Consider the following 20,121-nt stretch of genomic DNA (forward strand, 5'->3'; position numbering starts at 1 on the left):
TTTCCCTCTCTGTTCATACTCTCCCTGCCGCTGAAAAACATCCCCACAGCATGATGCTGCCACCACCAGGCTTCAGCGTAGGGATGGTGCCAGGTTTCCTCCAGACGTGATGCTTGGCATTCAGGCCAAAAAGTTCAATCTTGGTTTCATCAGACCAGAGAAACTTGTTTCTCATGGTCTGAGAGTCCTTTAGGTGACTTTTGGCAAACTCCAAGAGGGCTTTCATGAGCCTTTTAATGAGGAGTGGCTTCCGTCTGGCCACTCTACCATAAAGGCCTGATTTGTGGAGTGCTGCAAAAATGGTTGTCATTCTGGAAGGTTCTCCCATCTCCACAGAGGAACTCTGGAGCTCTGTCAGAGTGACCATTGGGTTCTTGGTCACCTCCCTGACCAAGGCCCTTCTCCCCGATTGCTCAGTTTGGCCGGGCGGGCAGCTCCAGGAAGTGTCTTGGTGGTTCCAAACTTCTTCCATTTAAGAATGATGGAGGCCACTGTGTTCTTAGGGACCTTCAATGCTGCAGATTTTTTTTCATACCTTTCCCCAGATCTGTACCTCAAAACAATCCTGTCTCGGAGCTCTAAGATATTTCTGTTGTTGCAAAAAAATTCTGAAAACCTGTGTTCGCTTTGTCATTATGGGGTATGGCGTGTAAGATTGAGGAGGAACACATTTTTTTCCAATCCATTTTCGAATAAGTCTGTAACGTAACAAAATGTGGAAAAAGGGGAAGGGGTCTGAATACTTTCCGACTGCACTGTACATACCTACGCATTTCTAGACATTTACAAGCATTTCAAATGGCTTACTCATGACAGTTTTTATAAAGTGTTACCATGTTTTTGTTAAGTCCTTCCCCTTGATTTGTGTTACATTGAAGGCCATTAAGGTCGCATACTTGTCATGAAGCCACTGACACAAGTCTCTCTTTGGCTCCCACTTAGCCTAAGATCAGGTGGTTGAGGAATAAGATTCCCTTGGACGAGAACCCTCGGTTCCTGATGCAGAACAACCAGGGGGTTTTGACCCTGAACATCCGCAAGCCCAGTCAGTATGACGGGGGCAAGTTCACCTGCAAGGCTATCAACCCTCTGGGGGAGGACGTCGTGGAGTGCACCCTGCTCGTACGAGGTATGGATGGAGAGGGACAGGGGGGAAGGGAGGTGGAGGGAGAGGGAGAGTGGGGGGTGGAATACAGGGATGGGGAAACGGATTGAGGGAGAAAAAAAAGATGGCGATGTGAGGTAGAGAGAGAGAGAGGGGTTGTGAGGGGGGAGGGATTGGAGAGAGATAAGGCGTAGTGCAAGCTAAAGATAGGACGTGTGGGGCGAGGGAGGGCGGAGGGAAGGAGAGGGATGGTGGGCGTAGGGTGGGAGAAAGGGATGAGAGAGAGGGAGTGCCAGGTGGAGATATGAGGTACGGAGAGAGGTGCCGGGGGAAGGAGGGAAGGATAGAAAAAAAGGATGGATGAAAGGAGAGAGAGAAAGTGGAGTGCAAGCTGGAGATACAAAGTATGGAGAGAGGGAGGGATTGAGAGGAGGGGTATGGAGGAAAGGATTGGGAGAGCGAAACAGGGAGAGGGGAAAGATATATTCAATATTTTTCCACAATCGTAGAATGATAGTCATTGTAATGGAAACAACACCATGGATTCCAAAATGCAACTTTTTTTATATGATTGATGGATTGATTAAATGTCTTCGATTTTAATTAGGTTCTATGGTGTACATTACCTCAAGCATATTGACCATGCAGTATGAACAGCACCTGAATGTTCGTTTTCAACCGCTGTCATTTTCTCACCTTCTCATAGCTCTCAAGGACAAGGAGGACGGAGATGAGAAATGAGCTGCAGAATGTTCACAAAACATTCACAATGTTTCAGTAGGTTTTGAAGCATGCGTTGAAATAAAAAATACTTGAAGTTTTGGCTGTCTTTATTTCCTCTTGAGCATATTTTGTATTTTCGTGGAACCAGAGTAGTACATAGAAAATACATAGAATCCGAATATTCAGCACGCTTGTTTCACTACAGTTGCACATTTGGGCAAGTCTCTAAAAGCTTTCCACACCTGGATTGTGCAACATTTGCCCATTATACTTTTCAAAATGCTTCAAACGCTATCAAATCGGGTTGTTGATCATTGCTAGACAACCATTTTCAGGTCTCGCCATAAATTTTCATGTAGATTCAAGTCAAAGCTGTAACTCGGCCACTCAGGAACATTAACTGTCTCCTTGACAAGCAACTCCACTGTAGATGTAGCCTTGAGTTTTAGGTTATTGTTCTGCTGAAAGATGAATGAATCACCCAGTGTCTGGTGGAAAGCAGACTGAACCAGGTTTTCCACTAGGATTATGCCTGTACTTACCTCCATTCTGTTTATTTTTTTATCCTGAAAAACTCCCCAGTCTTTAACGATTACAAGCATACCCATAACATGATGCAGCCACCACTGTGTTTGAAAATATGGAGAATTGTACTCAGTAATGTGTGGCATTGGATTTGCCCCAAACATAATACTTTGTATTCAGGACAAAAAGTTAATTGCTTTGCCTCATTTTTTGCAGTGTTAATTTAATGCCTTGTTGCAAACAGGACGCATGTGTTGGAATACTTTACTTTACTATTCTGTAAAGGCTGCCTTCTTTTCACTCTGTCAATTAGGTTAGTATTGTAGAGTTACTACAATGTTGTTGATCCATCCTCAGTTTTCTCCTATCACAGCCATTAAACTCTGTAACTGTTTTAAAGTTTCCATTGGCCTGGTGGTGAAATTCTTGAGCACTTTCTTTCCTCTCTGGCAACTGAGTAAGGAAGGATGTGTGTATCTTTGTAGTGACTGGGAACACCACCCAAAGCATAATTAATAACTTCAACATACTCAAGGGGATATATCCCATGTCTGCTTTTTATCGACTGAGGGACCTTACCTCTAATTGTATGTGTGGGGTATAGAGATGAGGTAGTCATTCAAAATCATGTTAAACACTACTACTGCACACAGAGTGAGTCCATGCGACTTATTATGTGACTTTAGTCACATTTTTACTCCTGAACTTATTTAGGCTTGCCATAACAAAGGGGTTGAATAAATCAAATCAAATGTGATGTGTCACATGCACCGAATACAACCGGTGTAGACCTTAGAGTGAATTGCTTACTTACTTAACCAACAATGCAGTTTTAAGAAAATATCTTTAAAAAAGGAAGAGATAAAAAGTAACAAATCATTAAGGAGCAGCAGTAAAATAACAATAGCGAGGCTATGTACAGCGGGTGCCGGGACAGAGTAAATGTGCGGGGGCACCAGTGTCGAGGTAATTGACGACTTATTGACTCAAGACGTTTCAGTTTTTCATTTTTAATTCATCCGTAAAAAAAAAATAAAAAAAAACATAATTCCACATTGGCATTATGGGGTATTATTGTGTGTGACAATAAAATCATAATGTAATCCATTTTAAAGTCAGGCTGTAAGACAACAAAATGTGGAAAAAGTCAAGGAGACAACTAATTCAATCATTTTCTAAATATTATAAAAGCCAAATCACTCAATCAAGACCTAAGATGACTTGACATTCTGCTAAATAGAACAACATCCAATAGGAACTCAATACAACACAATACAAAAAAGTACAATGGATCACAAGAGAACAAAATTCACAAGGTCATTGTATGGATGATTTCTATTTTAATCTCATAGTAGGCCTATAAGTATTGATGTGTTGCCCTGTCCTCTCCAAATGCCTCCAGGATGTTTTAGGAAGACGTATTCAAGCCTGGAGAGCCAGACTACCCCTCCCTGGAGTACAGGTTTCTCCTCCGGTGAATTAACACAGCTATGCTGGCCAACAACGCCATTGTCAGGATAGCAACTGCCACTGCAAGCGCCGCAATGACACCTTGCAAAAGTCAGGAGAGATGCAATGAAGATAAGCAATCAGATTGAAAAGATTTCCGCCCGGTTTCAATGAGTAGTGTCAGTCTCCGAGTAAACGTTACAGTATCTGTCGCAATATTTATGGATATTCTGGTGTATAGAATGACAGAAAAATGAGCTCCTATAAGCAAAAGTAACAAAGCAAAACCTTTGAACCATTAAGACAATATGGACTACCTTTCTTACCTGTGTTGGACCATGATGGTTTGAGCCCACACTCGGCGTCCCAGTCCGTTGAGATGACATCTTTAACCAGGTCAGTGAATAAGGTCAGAGGGCATGGAGTTGTCTCACAGCCAGGCACAGGGTTCGGGTAGGGATCACGGGATGAGTCATTACGGTAATACAAGTCAAGAGAATAGGACCTGGAATAGTTCACAGAGACTATGTAAAGACATAGCCGACAGTCATGTGTTATGCAGATTTCTGTAACACTTTAATACTAATTTCACATCTCACATACCATTTAGTTGTCATTTAAAGGTGCAATATGCAGAAATCGCTCAGCTATTTCCTGGTTGCCAAAATGCTAATAGTTCACCAAATGTTTATGTGGCAAAACAAGCAATGTATAGTGTAAAGAAAAATCATTGTACCTTCTTAACCACTGTGCAATATCTTTTCAATTAGCAAAAAATATTGTATTTTCAGCTCTTTGAAGCTGGTGTACAAAACCGAAAGTAAAAGATGCAAATATGAAACTTAAGCACGGGAAGCATAGAAATAGCGCACATAGAACAGATATAGCGCTTCTTGGACTTGCTTTTAATGTGAATGACGATGTGAATTTTTTCAGGTCACCCAAAAATGTACATATTGCAGCTTTAAACCAAATAATTTCGACAGTTTATTGCGCTAAAACATTAGCCTTGTACATGTGATCATTTCTGGAGGTATCACAACTAAAACTACATTACCCATGGTCCTCTTGGTAGAACTCAAAGAGCTGACAGGCAGCATAAGGAGGAAGAAGACCATTGTACACGTCTAGGGCAGCCTGGAGAGTGATGAGGGTGGAGTCATGCTAGAGAGAGAGAGATGTACACATTAGAACACAGAATGAACTGTGTTGCATAAATTGCATAATCACATAGCATTAACATTGTGTTTGGTCATGCGTGGATGTGCTTGTGAATGTATAAATATGAATACGGAGACATGCTAGATGTCAGATTGCATAATATGAAGTGTGAGTGTACAATTAAGTATGTGGATGTGTGTGTGTGTGTGTGTGTGCCAGCGGTGTTCACTAACTGCTGAATACATGATGAACTTGAGTGTGCTCCCTTGCTCCATTGCCTTGGAGAAATTCCTCAGGATGGCATTCAACAGAACCCCTAAACAATAAACAAACCATCAACATTATAAAAACAATCATAGTGACATACACGCAAACAAACAAACTGTTGGCACAATCCAACTCATTAACATAACATTCAGACCAACTCACAATCCACAGGATATTTCCTCCACTCAGCATGAGCAACCTCTCAGCCCACAGTCACAACATTAACTCAACGTCACTTCAACTTATTTTCAACTCTCAACCCACAACAACAAAGCGACAGTACTTCAACTCTTTTACAACCCACATGACCTCTGACACCTTCTGAACTCTAACCTCTCACCTCCTGAGAGCCTGGCCTTTTCCTTTCTCTTGTGAGTGACGACGCTGAACATGACCTCAAAGGAGGATATTTCCTGTAGAGTGTTGAGTACTTCCTGTGTGGCCCAGCCAGGGGTGGTCAGGTTGTGATTCCTCTAACAAGGGTACAATGACAACCGTTAGCATCGTTCTGTTTGAAGCGCAACTCTTCCACAACACATGAGTCACAAACAAGCCTATACCAGTGTAATTATTGTGCGCTGCATCCCAAATGGCACCCTATTCCCTTTAAAGTGCACTACCTTTGACCAGGGCACATAGGACTCTTGTCAAAATTAGTATACAATACTGGAAATAGGGTCCCATTTTGGACGCCGCCTGTATTTCACGGTTTGTATAAGTCTTTCTATTTATATCCATCTCTGAAAATAACAGATGATGGATGAACACTTTGCACTGGTGCTAATGTGTATTACTGTAAATATGACCATGTCTACCTCTTATATAATCATGGATATTATTAATTTCAACGAGCTATTGAGTTATTCATCGAGCCCAACTGCCGAGGTGATCACATGGCAGTGTACCCCTATGTTGTTTGTACCCAGGCCGGGGCACAGAGGCCCAAAGAGTAACATCCAGGCTTTCTGGCATCAAAAGTTGTCAATTGAAACCAATAGAAGCTAAACTATTTGACACAGGGCAACTTGCAAGAGAGGTAGGTAGGGGAAGGGAGGGGAGGCGTCCTGCCTATATAATGAGTGAGGCAGGATGCAGAGTCTGATGAGTCTGACTCATGGGTGCAATTTTTATGTCTCTGTGTAGTATTTGTATTTATTATGGATCCCCATTAGCTACTTTTCCTAGGGTCCAGTAAAATTAAGGCAGTTTATACCATTTTAAAAACATTACAATACATTCACAGACTGTATGCCCTCAGGCCCCTACTCCACCACTACCACATATAAACAGTACAAAATCCATGTGTATGTGTGTGTATAGTGCGTATGCTATAATATGTGTGTGTGTGTGTGTGTGTGTGTGTGTGTGTGTGTGTGTGTGTGTGTGTGTGTGTGTGTGTGTGTGTGTGTGTGTGTGTCTGTGCCTATGTTTGTGTTGCTTCACAGTCCCCGCTGCTCCATGAAGTGTTTTTTAATCTATTCTAAATCTATTTTAACTGCTTGCATGAGTTACTTGGTGTGAAATAGAGTTTAGTACTGTGCGCCTTCCATAGTCTATTCTGGATTTGGGGACTGTGAAGAAACCTCTGGTGGCATGTCTTTATCATCGGATGGGGCCACAGTGTCTCCTGACCCCTCCTGTCTCAGCTTCCAGTATTTATGCTGCAGTAGTTTATGTGTTGGGGGGCTAGGGTCAGTTTGTTATATCTGGAGTACTTCTCCTGTCTTATCCGGTGTCCTGTGTGAATTTAAGTATGCTCTCTATAATTCTCTCTTTCTCTCGGAGGACCTGAGCCCTAGGACCATGCCTCAGGACTACCTGACATGATGACTCCTTGCTGTCCCCAGTCCACCTGGCCGTGCTGCTGCTCCAGTTTCAACTGTTCTGCCTGCGGCTATGGAATCCTGACCTGTTCACCGGACGTGCTACCTGTCCCAGACCTGCTGTTTTCAACTCTCTAGAGACAGCAGGAGTGGTAGAGATACTCTTACTGATCGGCTATGAAAAGCCAACTCCTGAGGTGCTGACTTGCTGCACCCTCGACAACTACTGTGATTATTATTATTTGACCATGCTGGTCATTTATGAACATTTGAACATGGCCATGTTCTGTTATAATCTCCACCCGGCACAGCCATAGGAGGAGTGGCCACCCCTCATAGCCTGGTTCCTCTCTAGGTTTCTTCCTAGGTTTTGGCCTTTCTAGGGAGTTTTTCCTAGCCACCTACACCTACAGCTTCTACACCTGCATTGCTTGCTGTTTGGGGTTTTAGGCTGGGTTTCTGTACAGCACTTTGAGATATCAGCTGATGTACGAAGGGCTACAGAAATACATTTGACTTGATTTGTGGTGTATGCATGGATGTCCGAGCTGTGTGCCAGTAGTTCAAACAGACAGCTCGGTGCGTTCAACATGTCAATACCTCTCACAAATACAAGTAGTGATGAGGTCAATCTCTCCTCCACTTTGAGCCAGGAGAGATTGACATGCATATTATTAAAATGAGCTCTCTGTGTACATCCAAGGGCCAGCCGGGCTGCCCTGTTCTGAACCAATTGCAATTTTCCACCGTCCTTTTTGTGACACTTGACCACACGACTGAACAGTAGGAAGTTAGAGATAGTTTCGTAAGCCAATGCTAACGAGCATTAGTGCAATGACTGGAAGTCACAGAGTGGTACGGACAACATGCAGGAAACGTGGGTTTAATGGGTTTCAAGCAAGTCTGTGTATGCATCCCAAATGGCACCCTATTCCCTACAGTGCACTTCTTTTGACCAGAGCCCTACGGGCCCTTCACAAACTAGGTGGCCTATAAAGTGAAGAGGGTGCCATTTGGGACGTAGATCCCTTTGAAGGGGACCTGCAACTAACCCTATAGAGGAAACCCTACATGTGGCATAGTATTTACTTCAGAGTCAGAGCTTGTATGCAGAGAGCTACATACAATAGTCCAGTACCTGACAGGAGAGAGTGTCGTAGACCCTCCATATGGAATTCCTGCCCAGCAGCCTAGACACAGGATACCCAGTGTGGTTGGAGAGCTCCTGTATAAATCGCTGTGGGAAGATGTTCATCTTATACGATTTTTTCATTTATTCCAGTCAGTCAATGTTATGATTGCGCCTGGTGGATTCCTAAAAGCAATCACTCGGTCACATATTCACATGTCACATTCGTTTTTTGCTTCCATAAACAGTTGATTATTAAAACCGTAAGTCTTGTCAAATAAGGGCACCGTACCAAGGTTTTGTTTTATATACCCAGTGCTTAGTTGAGAGAAAATGACTCAGGGGAAAGGTTCATCTACACTGATGCAAAATACATGATTACTGTCAGTACGTAGTGATAGGTCATCATTCTAGATCCAGTATGTAGCTTTGGTGGCGACCCAACGAAATTCAGATAGAAATGTGAGTCTGATAAGCAGCACATTCTATGTGAGCTATTTCTATGCTTCCCGTCCTGAAAGAGATTGAACGGGATCTTATGGACTTACATATTGTACGAATTGGAATTCATAACATATCATACATTTTGGCTCATGAGCGCTACTTTTCAGCTACTGGCTGAAATTATACAAAACCTTTATAACTTAACTTTAAGTTTCGGTTTTGCATCTTTTTACTTTTGGTTTTGTACACCAGCTTGAATCATCTCAAAATACGATCTTTTTTTATTTTAGAAAATATATTTCACTGCAGTTTAGATTATTTAATGATTCTCTACACTTGTTTTGTCACGTCAACAGAAATTAGGCGAACATGATAGAATCTTGGTGAGCGATTTCTACATATTATGTCTTTATGCCCATTAACCTTTCACCTGCTTTTCAGATCACATAAAATGAGACGAGAGGAAGCCACTTGTGACTATTAAGATGAACACAGGGTGACAAAACATTTTCAGATAGATACTCCATCTTCTCACCAGAGGGTAGTAAAGAGCACCAAGGACACCTCCATCAAAAGCCAGACATCTCCATAATAGGAATCAGGATGGGATTCAGTTAATTAAAGCCTATTCATTTTAATTCTCAATATAATTCAATCCTGTCATTAATTAACAGCTCTGAGAATGTGAGAGAAATTGCACCAAGCAGCTTTTTGGAAGATGAAGGAGAAAACTGTGAGTGAGGAAATCACTGAGGACCTGATGTCACACCGAAATAACTAACAAGGCCTTTGTGACAACTAATAACCTACTGGAATGAAACAATCATTCAGTCTTTGAATAACAAACACATGTAGCAAGTGAGTCAAAGTGAATTCACAAGACAAGATTAATAGGGACAGGGTTGTGAGGAAAAGGGTTTCATTGCTGCGACATATTGCTCAAGGCCCATCTATGACAGGATAGGACTTGAAATGACTAGACAGAACAACAAAAATAAACATTAACAATAACAACGTTAAAAAAAAAAATAGGGAAAGCGATTGAGGTGTGTTTGATAACCTTGGAGTTTCTCCCTTTGGGGCTATTCTATTTGGACAAACTCAATCAAGCGCAGAGTATTTGAAAATATTTGACATACTACTATGCATTTGACACAGGTCTGAGCATGTTATGTCATGTCTACTACATGTGTAGTATCTTCATTTTTAAAACTCCTGAGTGGCGCAGCAGTCCCTGGTTTGAATCCGGGCTGTATCACATCCGGCCGTGATTGGGAGTCCCATAGGGAGGCACACAATAGGCCCAGCGTCGTCCGGCTTTGGCCGGGGTAGGCCGTCATTGTAAATAATAATTTGTTCTTAACTGACTTGCCTTGTTAAATAAAGATTAAATATATATATATATATACAGTATATATTGATCACTCTGTATTTTCCTGCAGGGCAGGATATTCAAATGAGCCTCATTCTTTACATACATTCACCGAAAACCTGTAGTTCTCTTTCTCTCTTGCTCGCTCAAACACTAAATCAACAGACAGAATAAATGTCCTACTATCGTAGGTCCTGCTACAGCCACATTAAAATGTACAACAATGTATCTGAAATGCAGCCATTACACATCAACAACTGTCGTTGTATATACCCTATTATTAACTGGGTGGTTCAAGCCCTGAATGCTGATTGGCTAACAGACGTGGTATATCAGTATACAGTATGACAAAACATGTATTTTTACTGGTCTAATTACGTTGGTAACCAGTTTATAATAGCAATAAGGAAACTCAGGGGTTTGTGGTATATGGCCAATATACCACGTCTAAGGTCTGTATCCAGGCATTCTGTGTTGCGTCGTGCGTAAGAACAGGCTGTATACCACCCCCCCTCGGGCCTTATTGCTTAAATAACACAAATAGATAATGGTCTCTACTACAACATAGTGTATCCGAAATGCAGCCTATGATCAGTGAAAAAATGTCCTCCTGCGACGAAACTGGTCCAATTAAGATGTATGAAGCGTCATAGGCTTTAATGATTTGATGTGTTACCTTGACAACTCTTCTGAGACTTACCTGGTGAGACTTGAGAACTCTCCGGTAGTGTTCGCTGTCAAACGTCTCCCCCATCAGCTCTCTAAACCTGGGGCAGTGTTTGCTTGGGGACTTCAACAGCTTGTGAAATCCAAGACAAAACAACCATTTTTATTCCTCTGTCAAATTCCTCTTCCTCTTCTCATAAAACCCAGGTACACTCAGTTTACAGCTTTGCTTTACGAGTGGCCCTTCCTTTCTTTTCTTTTTAACACCGCCTCAGTGCCAAATGGCCTATTGGTCAGAGAAATGGACATGAAGGTCCATGCTCACATCTCAAATGGGCGTAGTGATATTGAGTTCCACATCAGGCTCCAACAAAACCAAGATATCTTGATTCAAATTAGTCTTTCTTTTTTTCAAATACTTCAGATGGAATGACTTTACACTTCTGGGACTATTTCATTGGTTCCAATGTAACCAGGCAAGCTCAATCAAGCACAGCTAAAGTTTTTGAAGGAAAACAAACACTATTTTGAATCCAGGTCTACTGGAAAGATTCATACAGCTGATTTAATGGATGGTGAGTGAGTGAGTGAGTGAGTGAGTGAGTGAGTGAGTGAGTGAGTGAGTGAGTGAGTGAGTGAGTGAGTGGGCACGTTTGTCTCTGCCAGCCAGCCGCCAGCCCAGGGCTCTAAATGAAACAAATTCATTGATAGCACTGGTGCTCCCAACTTTAAAAAGTTAGGAACACCACATGAAATTTAGGAGCACCAGAAAATCTATATTTTTTAATTGCTTGAGATATACCGTACGTGGCCTATATTAATTCTAGGTACTTTTGTGCCCTAAAAATATGTAACACAGTAAATACATTTGTTTATTTTAAAAGCTAAAATGTTGATGTAAATACCTGTCATTAAAATTACAAAGAAAATTGTGGAATGTTTACTTTCTACATTGTGTAAAAGCACTATTTTCATATTGCGATGCATTACATTGAAAATTATACATGGTCTCTTTAAAAATGTCAGGTTTGCGATTAAGAGCAAAGCTATTAGTGAAAGGAGGGGCTAGAAATCCCATCGGGCTAGAAATGGAGGACCGTGTAATGCCCCACCCAGCAGATTGTAGAACAATCGCGTTCAAGTTGTCATGCTGCTTCACGTGGTTGCTAAAATGATCGTCACGCAATCCCTTCTCAAAGTCAAGACACCTGACTATTTTTCTTGAGAGTACATAATGTCATAATTCAAAAGCTATACGATGTTACATCTCGGAAAAAAAACTGTAATGCTGTACTTGTTGCTCATGCTAATGTTGGGTTTTTAAACTAGCGCCCAATTGACCCCCATTCACTCCTTGAAGGAGATCTTTTCTTGTCGTAGAATAGCCCAGAATGCACCTCGCGGCCCATTGACGACGCATGGTAACGTACACAATCGCATTAATACGATTTCAAATGGAGTTTCCAATCTCCTCAAAAGTATCTCTGTTAGTAGTGTGTGATTGCAGCCGCAATCGAGAATCCAATTGGTTTCTTCATGAACACACTTGAGCACACCATTTTCATGGTTGTGTGACACTTTTGATATTCTGTATTTCCCCTGATTGTCTATGCAATTAAAAAGGGAAATAAAAGTATTATCAGAGGTTTTACCAGTGTCTGAGCTAGCTAGCTACAGGTGTCGCCCCCGCCTTCCATCTACTGTGTACCGGAGTCTAGCTAACTAGTCCTTCGCTTACGCCTGCTTGCTAGCACACAGTGTCCTTCGCTCCCACCGGCTGAACACCTGCCCTTAAAAGAACTGCAGGAAAACAGTGCCCGACATGCAGGGGCAAAGTACACTGTCTACCGGTGTCCTAGATAGCTAGCTATCTATCCTGCCTATTGCCTGCTATGTACCGGAGTCCTAGCTAGTTAGCTAGCACCCAGTGTCCTTCGCTAACGCTATGCCCGACATGCCAAAGTGCCTATCCTGCCTACTGCCTGCTATTGCCTGCAGAACTGGAGGAAAGCAGTGCCCGACATGCAGGGGCAAAGTACACTGTCTACCGAGTCCTAGCTAGTTAGCTATGTACCAGAGTCCCTAGTGCTCACCCAGTGTCGCTAACGCCTGCCGAACACCTGCCCTCGCCATCGTTAACAGAACTGGAGGAAAGCAGTGCCCGACATGCAGGGGCAAAGAACACTGTCTACCGTTTTCATAGCTAGCTAGCTACCGTTGTCGCCCCCCGCACCATCTTATTTTTCTATGATATTAAGGCGGTCCGCAAAAAAAAACCGTTTAAGGTGCATGTCACTACCTACTGTGCTGGAGTGTGCGATCAATCATGGCCTGACAAATTCTGTACCAAGAAAATACATTTTTAAACCAAATAAAGCTGTACTAACTTCTACCACACCCTCCCCTCAAAAACCCTCCCAAGCCCCCCAACCTCATTAAAAACATGTTGAAACAATCCACCCTTAGGATTATTCAGCATATCAACAACCATTTTGACAGTAGCATCTGTTACCCCATCACTATTTTGCCGTATCCACAATAGCCTTCAAGCTGGTATTTCTGCTTTCCACAACCCGAGTCGTGTTGATAACCTTACCAATGAAAGCTATGAAATGAACCTTTGACACAGCATATTCATGAGCGCAAGATTTATGAACAGGTCTCGAAACAATGCCAGGCCCAGCAGAAGCACCAGCCCCAACAGTAGGTCCACTTACTACAGGAGCAGCCATGGAAGCTCCATCAGTCCGCACTGTAGTTCCACCAATCTGTTTACCAGCCTCTGCATAGAGTGCATTCGGAAAGTATTCGGACCCCTTGACTTTTTGCACATTTTTTTACGTTACAGCCTTATTCTAAAATGTCTTATTTCCTCATCAATCTACACACAATAGCCCATATAATGACAAAGCGGAAAACAGTTTTTTTTCTTATTTTTTTGCAAATGTATAGAAAATAACAAAACAGAAATACCTTATTTACGTAAGTATTGAGACCCTTTGCTATGAGACTCGAAATTGAGCTCAGATGCATCCTGTTTCCATTGATCATCCTTGAGATATTTCTACAACTTGATTGGAGTCCATCTGTGGTAAATTCAATTCATTGGACGTGATTTGGAAAGGTCCTACAGTTGACAGTGCATGTCAGAGCAAAAACCAAGCCACGAGGTCGAAGGAACTGTCTGTAGAGCTCCGAGACAGGATTGTGTTGAGGCACAGATCTGGGGAAGGGTACCAAACATTTCTGCAGCATTGAAGTTCCCCAATAACAAAGTGGCCTCCATCATTCTTAAATGGAAGACGTTTGGAACCACCAAGACTCTTCCTAGAGCTGGACGTCCGCCCAAACTGAGCAATCGGGAAAGAAGGGCCTTGGTCAGGGAGGTGACTAAGAACACAATGTTCACTCTGACAGAGCTCCAGAGTTCCTCTGTGGAGATAGGAGAACCTTCCAGAAGGACAACCATCTCTGCAGCAATCCACCAATTAGGCCTATATGGTATAGCGGCCAGACGGAAGCCACTCCTCAGTAAAAGGCACATGAAAGCCTGCTTGGAATTTGTCAAAAGGCACCTAAAGACTCTCAGAATATGAGAAACAAGATTATCTGGTCTGATAAAAAACTATTTGGGCTGAATGCCAAGCGTCACGTCTGGAGGAAACCTGGCACCATCCCTACGCTGAAGCATGGTGGTGGCAGCATCATGCTGTGGAGATTCGGCAGGGACTGGGAGATCCTTGACGAAAACCTGCTCCAGAGCGCTCAGGACCTCAGACTGGGCCGAAGGTTCACCTTCCAACGGGACAACGACCCTAAGCACAAAGCCAAGACAACGCATGAGTGGCTTCGAGACAAGTCTCTGAATGTCCTTGAGTGGCCCAGCCAGAGCCTGGTCTTGAACCCGATCAAACATCTCTGGAGAGGCCTGAAAATAGCTGTTCAGCAATGCTCCCCAACTAACCTGACAGAGCTTGAGAGTGTCAGCAGAGAAGAATGGGAGAAACACCCCAAATACAAGTGTGCTAATCTTGTAGCAACCATACCAAGAAGTCTTGAGGCTGTAATCGCTGCCAAAGGTGCTTCAACAAAGTACTGAGTGAAGGGTCTGAATACTTACGTAAATGTGATATTGAATTATTATTATTTTTTATTTTTTAGACATTTGCAAAAATGTCTAAAAACCTGTTTTTGCTTTGTCATTATGCAGTATTGTGTGTAGACTGATGAGGGGGGAAAACGATTTAATCCATTTTAGAATAAGGCTGTAACTTAATAAAATGTGGAGAAAAGTCAAAGGCTCTGCATACTTTCCGAATGCACATTATACATTATGACTGATTCTATATCTCTGAGCCTCTCTAACCTCTCTCTGCACCTGGCATCCATCAAATGATGCACTATGTTGTCATCGTACCCCCCTTCCACAATTACAACTCTTAACCTTCACATTGCTCCCACATTCACCGCAATCATGTTCCGCTCCATACTTGGCACATATTTTCTTTCCTTTACACTGAACAACTACATGTCCCATTCTTTGGCATTAAAAACACTGCAATGGGGATGAGACCAATTCTCTGACATTGAAACTAAGGAATCCTATCTGTACTTTTCTAGGCAAAACCTTCTCAAACCTCAGCAACACTGATAAGCTTTCACTTCTTTGACCCTCTTTCCTACTGATCAACCCTTTGGCCTCAATCACTCTGCCTCCCTTCACATTTTCTTTCATATCATCTGTGGACATAGATATTGGGACCCCAGTGATGACTCCCCTCGACCTAGCATAAGCACCAGGGACATGGCTTCTAATCTTCTTCCCATTAAGCTTTTCCATTACAGAATCTTCCCTTGCTGAGCCTGGCTACCACAAAATATTAGCAATCTACCATTTCCAATGAACCAGGCTAGTTTGACTTCACCTATCTCTACGACGTTGGTTAATCGGATAGGGTGTAAATGAGGCCCTGTGGTCTCATCAAACACCATCACAACTTTCCACTCACAACACATTATTAGTCTTGCTTCCTACCTTGGCCCTCTTTACGCTTTGCAGACGAGACGCTCCACTACTTTCAGTATCATGATCTCTCTTCTTCCTGTGTCTTTCCTCTACAGACCATTCAGATCCTTGACCCTCATCCTCCCACTCCATATCATCAGAACGGTCACCCATATTGATCGCATCCCAGCACAGCTGTTGCTTCTCCAACCTTGTCTCAATTTCCTCCACTTCGTCCGCACTACTCGCCGCGATTTTCAACCATCCGCCATACGTTACCGTTCCTCGGCCTGTCCTTTTTTGCTCTGTTATGGTTCTTCCATCTGGAGGGAGCTGCCAGCTTGTGGTCAATCTTCCATAGGAAGGTGAAAATGTTGCGCCGATACTATTGGTCAGATCTTTTGACCTGGTTTGACCTGGTTTGACCTGGTTTGACCTGGTTTGACCTGGTTGGGTCACGCCGTTTTCGCTGTAGTAATGGTGAAACCATGACGTGAATGAATCTGCACTCGCTTGTTTCTCTAGGGCACAGAGGAACAAATGGTACAGTGTGAAGCCTTATCGTTACAGATGCTTTCGTAGTCGCTCAGTGCTCCCAAAATAAAACTCCTTGTTGCACAGAAAAATATTTGGTCGCAGGTTTAGAGCCCTGCGCCCGCCTACCTTATCCTGTGCTCTGGTGACAGTGTGCACTGGAATGGGCCGCCATGGTAACTGGGGCATGAGGGGAGGGGGGCGTCTGTTTGGGGGGAACAGCCCAGCCAGGTTAGCCTGGGCACTCATTAGAGTGCGGTCATAGTCTGTACTCCGCACGTACACCTGTGTGGAGGGAAAGAAGTAAAGCTTAGGTTCCTATGTCTATACCAGCATACCACTTAGAGAATGCATGTCCAAAAAACTGCTTCACTGTACAGTAAGTGGTTTGCCAGTGTGCATAATGGAACAAAGCTTTACTGTATTAAGAATTAATATGTTCTATTTAAAATGTGCTTTTCCCTTTTCTGTCATCCTATGTGAAGTGATTGCACACTGTAAATCATTTTGACAACATTGGCTTTTCCTGTGATGCCGATAAAGCTGGCTTGAATTCGAATGTGACATGACAGGGGACAGGAAAGGTACGGCACGAGCTGAAACTTGAGTGTGACAACAAATCGTTAGCGACAGCGAATTAGGAAAGTTGTTATTTTGGTGGTAATTGCTACTTCATGGACGGAGGGAGGGAGGGAGGGAAAAAGGGAGAGACGGGGACGAGAGAGAAAAAGATAAAGAGATAGAGTGGAGTAAAGAGAAAAAGGGAGAAAACGACAGGAAGTGAAAGAGAGCGACTGGAAGAGGGAAATCAGATCTTTGTTGTAATGCCAGTACGATGCGAACTGCCTTGGGGCACACAGAGCCAAACAACATGCATGCAGCCTAATGCACAGTGACGAGATCAGTCGGGATTAGCCCACATGTTACATCATGTTATGAGGCCGGGGTGATGATGTCATCAACATGAGTCATTCTCATTAGCCTACACCATAACAGACATTACAGGCACTAAGTACCACACATGGATATTGTGTGGTCATATGCTCCAAAGAACCCAGACGTATAGCCCGAAATAGATTTGCCAAGACTTCAAATGCACAAACAGCACACATGGTAAACAATGCTATTTCTCTCCAGTGTAATATGTACACGTTTGGGCTCCAGTAACGCACCTCTTTGCTGTTGTAGTCTTCACTGAGGAAGTGTCCATAGCGTCTCTTTAGAAACCTGCCGAAGTCAAACTGCTGTCTCATCCCCAACTGAGCCAAGTGAGACAAAAATAAGACGAGAGAAAGCTTATACCTCACACAACAGCCTCGGTCAAGTAAGAACTTCTACGGAGAAGATTTAGGAGATATTACTGTGAAGTGTGATAATATTGCTTGTTTTTGTTACGGCACATGATTATCTAACATTTCATGACAGACTCCTTCAACTTTTTCTGAAGAAAATGTGTGTGCTTTCTCAAGCTCATAGTTGAAGAAGAAATTACAGGCACGTTCAGAATGGAAATATAGGCAAAGGGTTTTTCGGGAAACATAATTGTCATTGCATACTCAAACTTCTGTACCTCAGTTAGCTGCCCGAAGCCTTGTGCCCACGCTTCCTCACCGTGAGGGTCCATGGGAAACGACTCAATGGGGGATCGATCGCCATGACGAAATACCTTACGCCAGTCATATGTTTTATGTCATATGTATAGAGTACCTTACACAAGTCATATGTCTTATATTCCTATGTGATATGCAGAAGTATATTTTATACCTGGTGCTAACATGTCCTATGCCCTAATCTTATCCACAATTCCAGTTGTGCCCACATATTAGTCGTTGCATCTACACGTGGTATTAAAATGTGTCTCTAATCCGTTTACGTGTGTCCCCATTGTGACCAGATATCCTAGTCTCTCCGGAGGTGGTCAGGGAGATGGGCTCACAATCAGCAAATAATACATCTTTGAATCATCTACACCTGTCTTAAAATGTGGGCACAATCAGAATGTGGACAAGATTGGGACAAAGGACACATGTTAGCGCCAAGTATAAATGGGGCTAAAATTGGGTTAAATTAAGCTTGATTGATTGGTTTAATACATGGCTCCTACATCAGACATCAAATACAATATGATTATTGATCATCTTATTTACTTATTTTCCCTTCAAGCATAAACCAAAGTGTTGAATCTATCAGGATTTCATTAAACATTTGAAAACGAATCCCAGAGGAGTAAAGCAGAACTGAAAAGACTTACGGCAACAACAAATGTCAGAATGCGGGATTCAGTCGATGAGACACAAGAGAGAAGTAAAAGGTAACCCAAAGTTGTTAGGCACCCCACCATCTCCTCTGTAGTTTCTTTCACAGTGGGGTCGCCTTTTAGAGGTTAACTGAAGAAAAAAAGGTCATATCGATTATCGATACAGACAATGAAAACGTTCTGCCAAATTCAGTTTGTTTGCTCACTCAATATCACTTGGAAACTTTTAGCAGAAACACACTATTTGGCAAGTCTATTAATAAGGTCATTATTTTATGTAAATGTAATGGTGATTCTAATTCCACAAGTTCAATAGTTGTTAATTAACTAATAATAGTTTGTTTGTATAATAATAGTTTGTTAATTTCTTCTGAACACTTACGTCATTAAATGTAAATGATGACCTGTCAGATAACAAATTAGAATAATTATAAAACATAATTACTGCAAATGTTCACTTACCTTAATTTGTATGTAACAGACTCAGAGTAGTTCCTTGCAGCTGGTTTGTATTTTAAGAAATCTATGAGAAAAAGGCCCACTGCAGTAAACCTCATCTGTTAAGCTATACACAGATACGAATTGACATTTAGTGCATGTTTCACTAAAGGATGCACTGCTTTCATAACCTACCTAGCTGACCCCCACTTCCTCTTCTCTTCCTCTCTCCCTTGTGATGCCTGCTCCCGATTCGCACGGGCCGCTCAAAATCCAAATCACTGTATCTGTCAATCTCACTCGCTCTCCCTTGACATACCAATGGACCAATATACCCTGGCAGTTCTCTTCAGTTTCGCATTTGATCTGTAGACATATATGTCCACCTCAGACAGGACAGCTCTCCTTATGTAGCAGCCATACAGTGCCTATGGTGAAACAAGCCCTAAACATGCGAATTGTCCTCTAACAAGGCTCTAACGATAGCCTTACTCAGTTGGTGCCTCACTTAGCCCCCCACCACCACCACCACCACCACCACCACCACCACACACGCACACACACGCTCACACACACACACACACATCCGTGGGCACGCAGACACATGCTTACATCCATGAATGCATTCACACATGCAAGCACACATGCAATTACGCACACACAGCACATTGCATGCATTCACACACCGCACACACACAGACCGGGGCCACAAACACTCATTATATCGTGCCATGTCATCCACCATGGATTTTGCCCCAAAATTACAGGGCCTGCAGTGTTTTCTCTGACTTAGCAAACCTGTAGGGTTCTGTTAGTATCAAAGTCGCCTTATGGGTCAGTAATATAGGGTAATATGATGTACTATAGGCTTATAATTTATGACCCATCATGATTGGAACAAGTGAGCTATTTTGTAACCCTGTACATTCTTAGAATGTGGGGACAGCCAAAGAACCCTTTTGGAACCCTTTTTTGTAAGAGTGTAGGTATGTTTATACATAGTAGGATGCATATGGTATAGCAGTACAAGCTAAATGACACATTTGAGTGTACAGCCATAAGCCATAAATAGTATGCCCACACAATATACACTGTACACACTGCACACGCACACTAACACACACACACACACACACACACACACACACACACACACACACACACACACACACACACACACACACACACACACACACACACACACACACACACACACACACACA

General features: G+C 42.6%; 2 protein-coding genes across 5 annotated transcripts in view; one reads left to right on the top strand and one right to left on the bottom strand.

Annotated features, from left to right (window-relative positions):
* mybpc2b (myosin binding protein Cb) overlaps positions 1 to 2,757 on the top strand; it is a 47,554-nt gene extending 44,797 nt beyond the window's left edge. For all 3 annotated transcript variants that reach the window (XM_035746994.2, XM_052488290.1, XM_052488301.1), the window contains 2 exons: positions 943 to 1,129; positions 1,812 to 2,757. In XM_035746994.2, the coding sequence (XP_035602887.2) occupies positions 943 to 1,129; positions 1,812 to 1,846 (222 nt within the window). In that variant the 3' untranslated portion in view covers positions 1,847 to 2,757. The remainder of the gene's footprint in view (positions 1 to 942; positions 1,130 to 1,811) is intronic.
* A 596-nt stretch (positions 2,758 to 3,353) lies between these two features.
* LOC118365504 (testicular acid phosphatase homolog) lies at positions 3,354 to 19,348 on the bottom strand. 2 transcript variants are annotated; one of them, XM_035747774.2, is made up of 13 exons: positions 19,094 to 19,348; positions 18,923 to 18,983; positions 18,455 to 18,590; positions 17,774 to 17,869; positions 17,376 to 17,462; positions 16,333 to 16,488; positions 10,699 to 10,797; positions 8,192 to 8,290; positions 5,571 to 5,703; positions 5,197 to 5,279; positions 4,860 to 4,966; positions 4,129 to 4,307; positions 3,354 to 3,904 (listed from the first exon to the last, which is right to left on the bottom strand). In XM_035747774.2, the coding sequence occupies exons 3-13, from the start codon at positions 18,542 to 18,544 to the stop codon at positions 3,795 to 3,797; spliced, it is 1,239 nt and encodes a 412-aa protein (XP_035603667.1). In that variant the 5' UTR covers positions 18,545 to 18,590; positions 18,923 to 18,983; positions 19,094 to 19,348; the 3' UTR covers positions 3,354 to 3,794. The 2 variants fall into 2 exon arrangements, with proteins under 2 accessions (XP_035603667.1, XP_052344269.1); XM_052488309.1 differs by having other exon boundaries at positions 18,923 to 19,348.
* Positions 19,349 to 20,121: the final 773 nt, after the last annotated feature.

The sequence above is a fragment of the Oncorhynchus keta genome, chromosome 3 (genome assembly GCF_023373465.1).
Source record: "Oncorhynchus keta strain PuntledgeMale-10-30-2019 chromosome 3, Oket_V2, whole genome shotgun sequence".
In the NCBI taxonomy this organism is placed as follows: domain Eukaryota; kingdom Metazoa; phylum Chordata; class Actinopteri; order Salmoniformes; family Salmonidae; genus Oncorhynchus; species Oncorhynchus keta.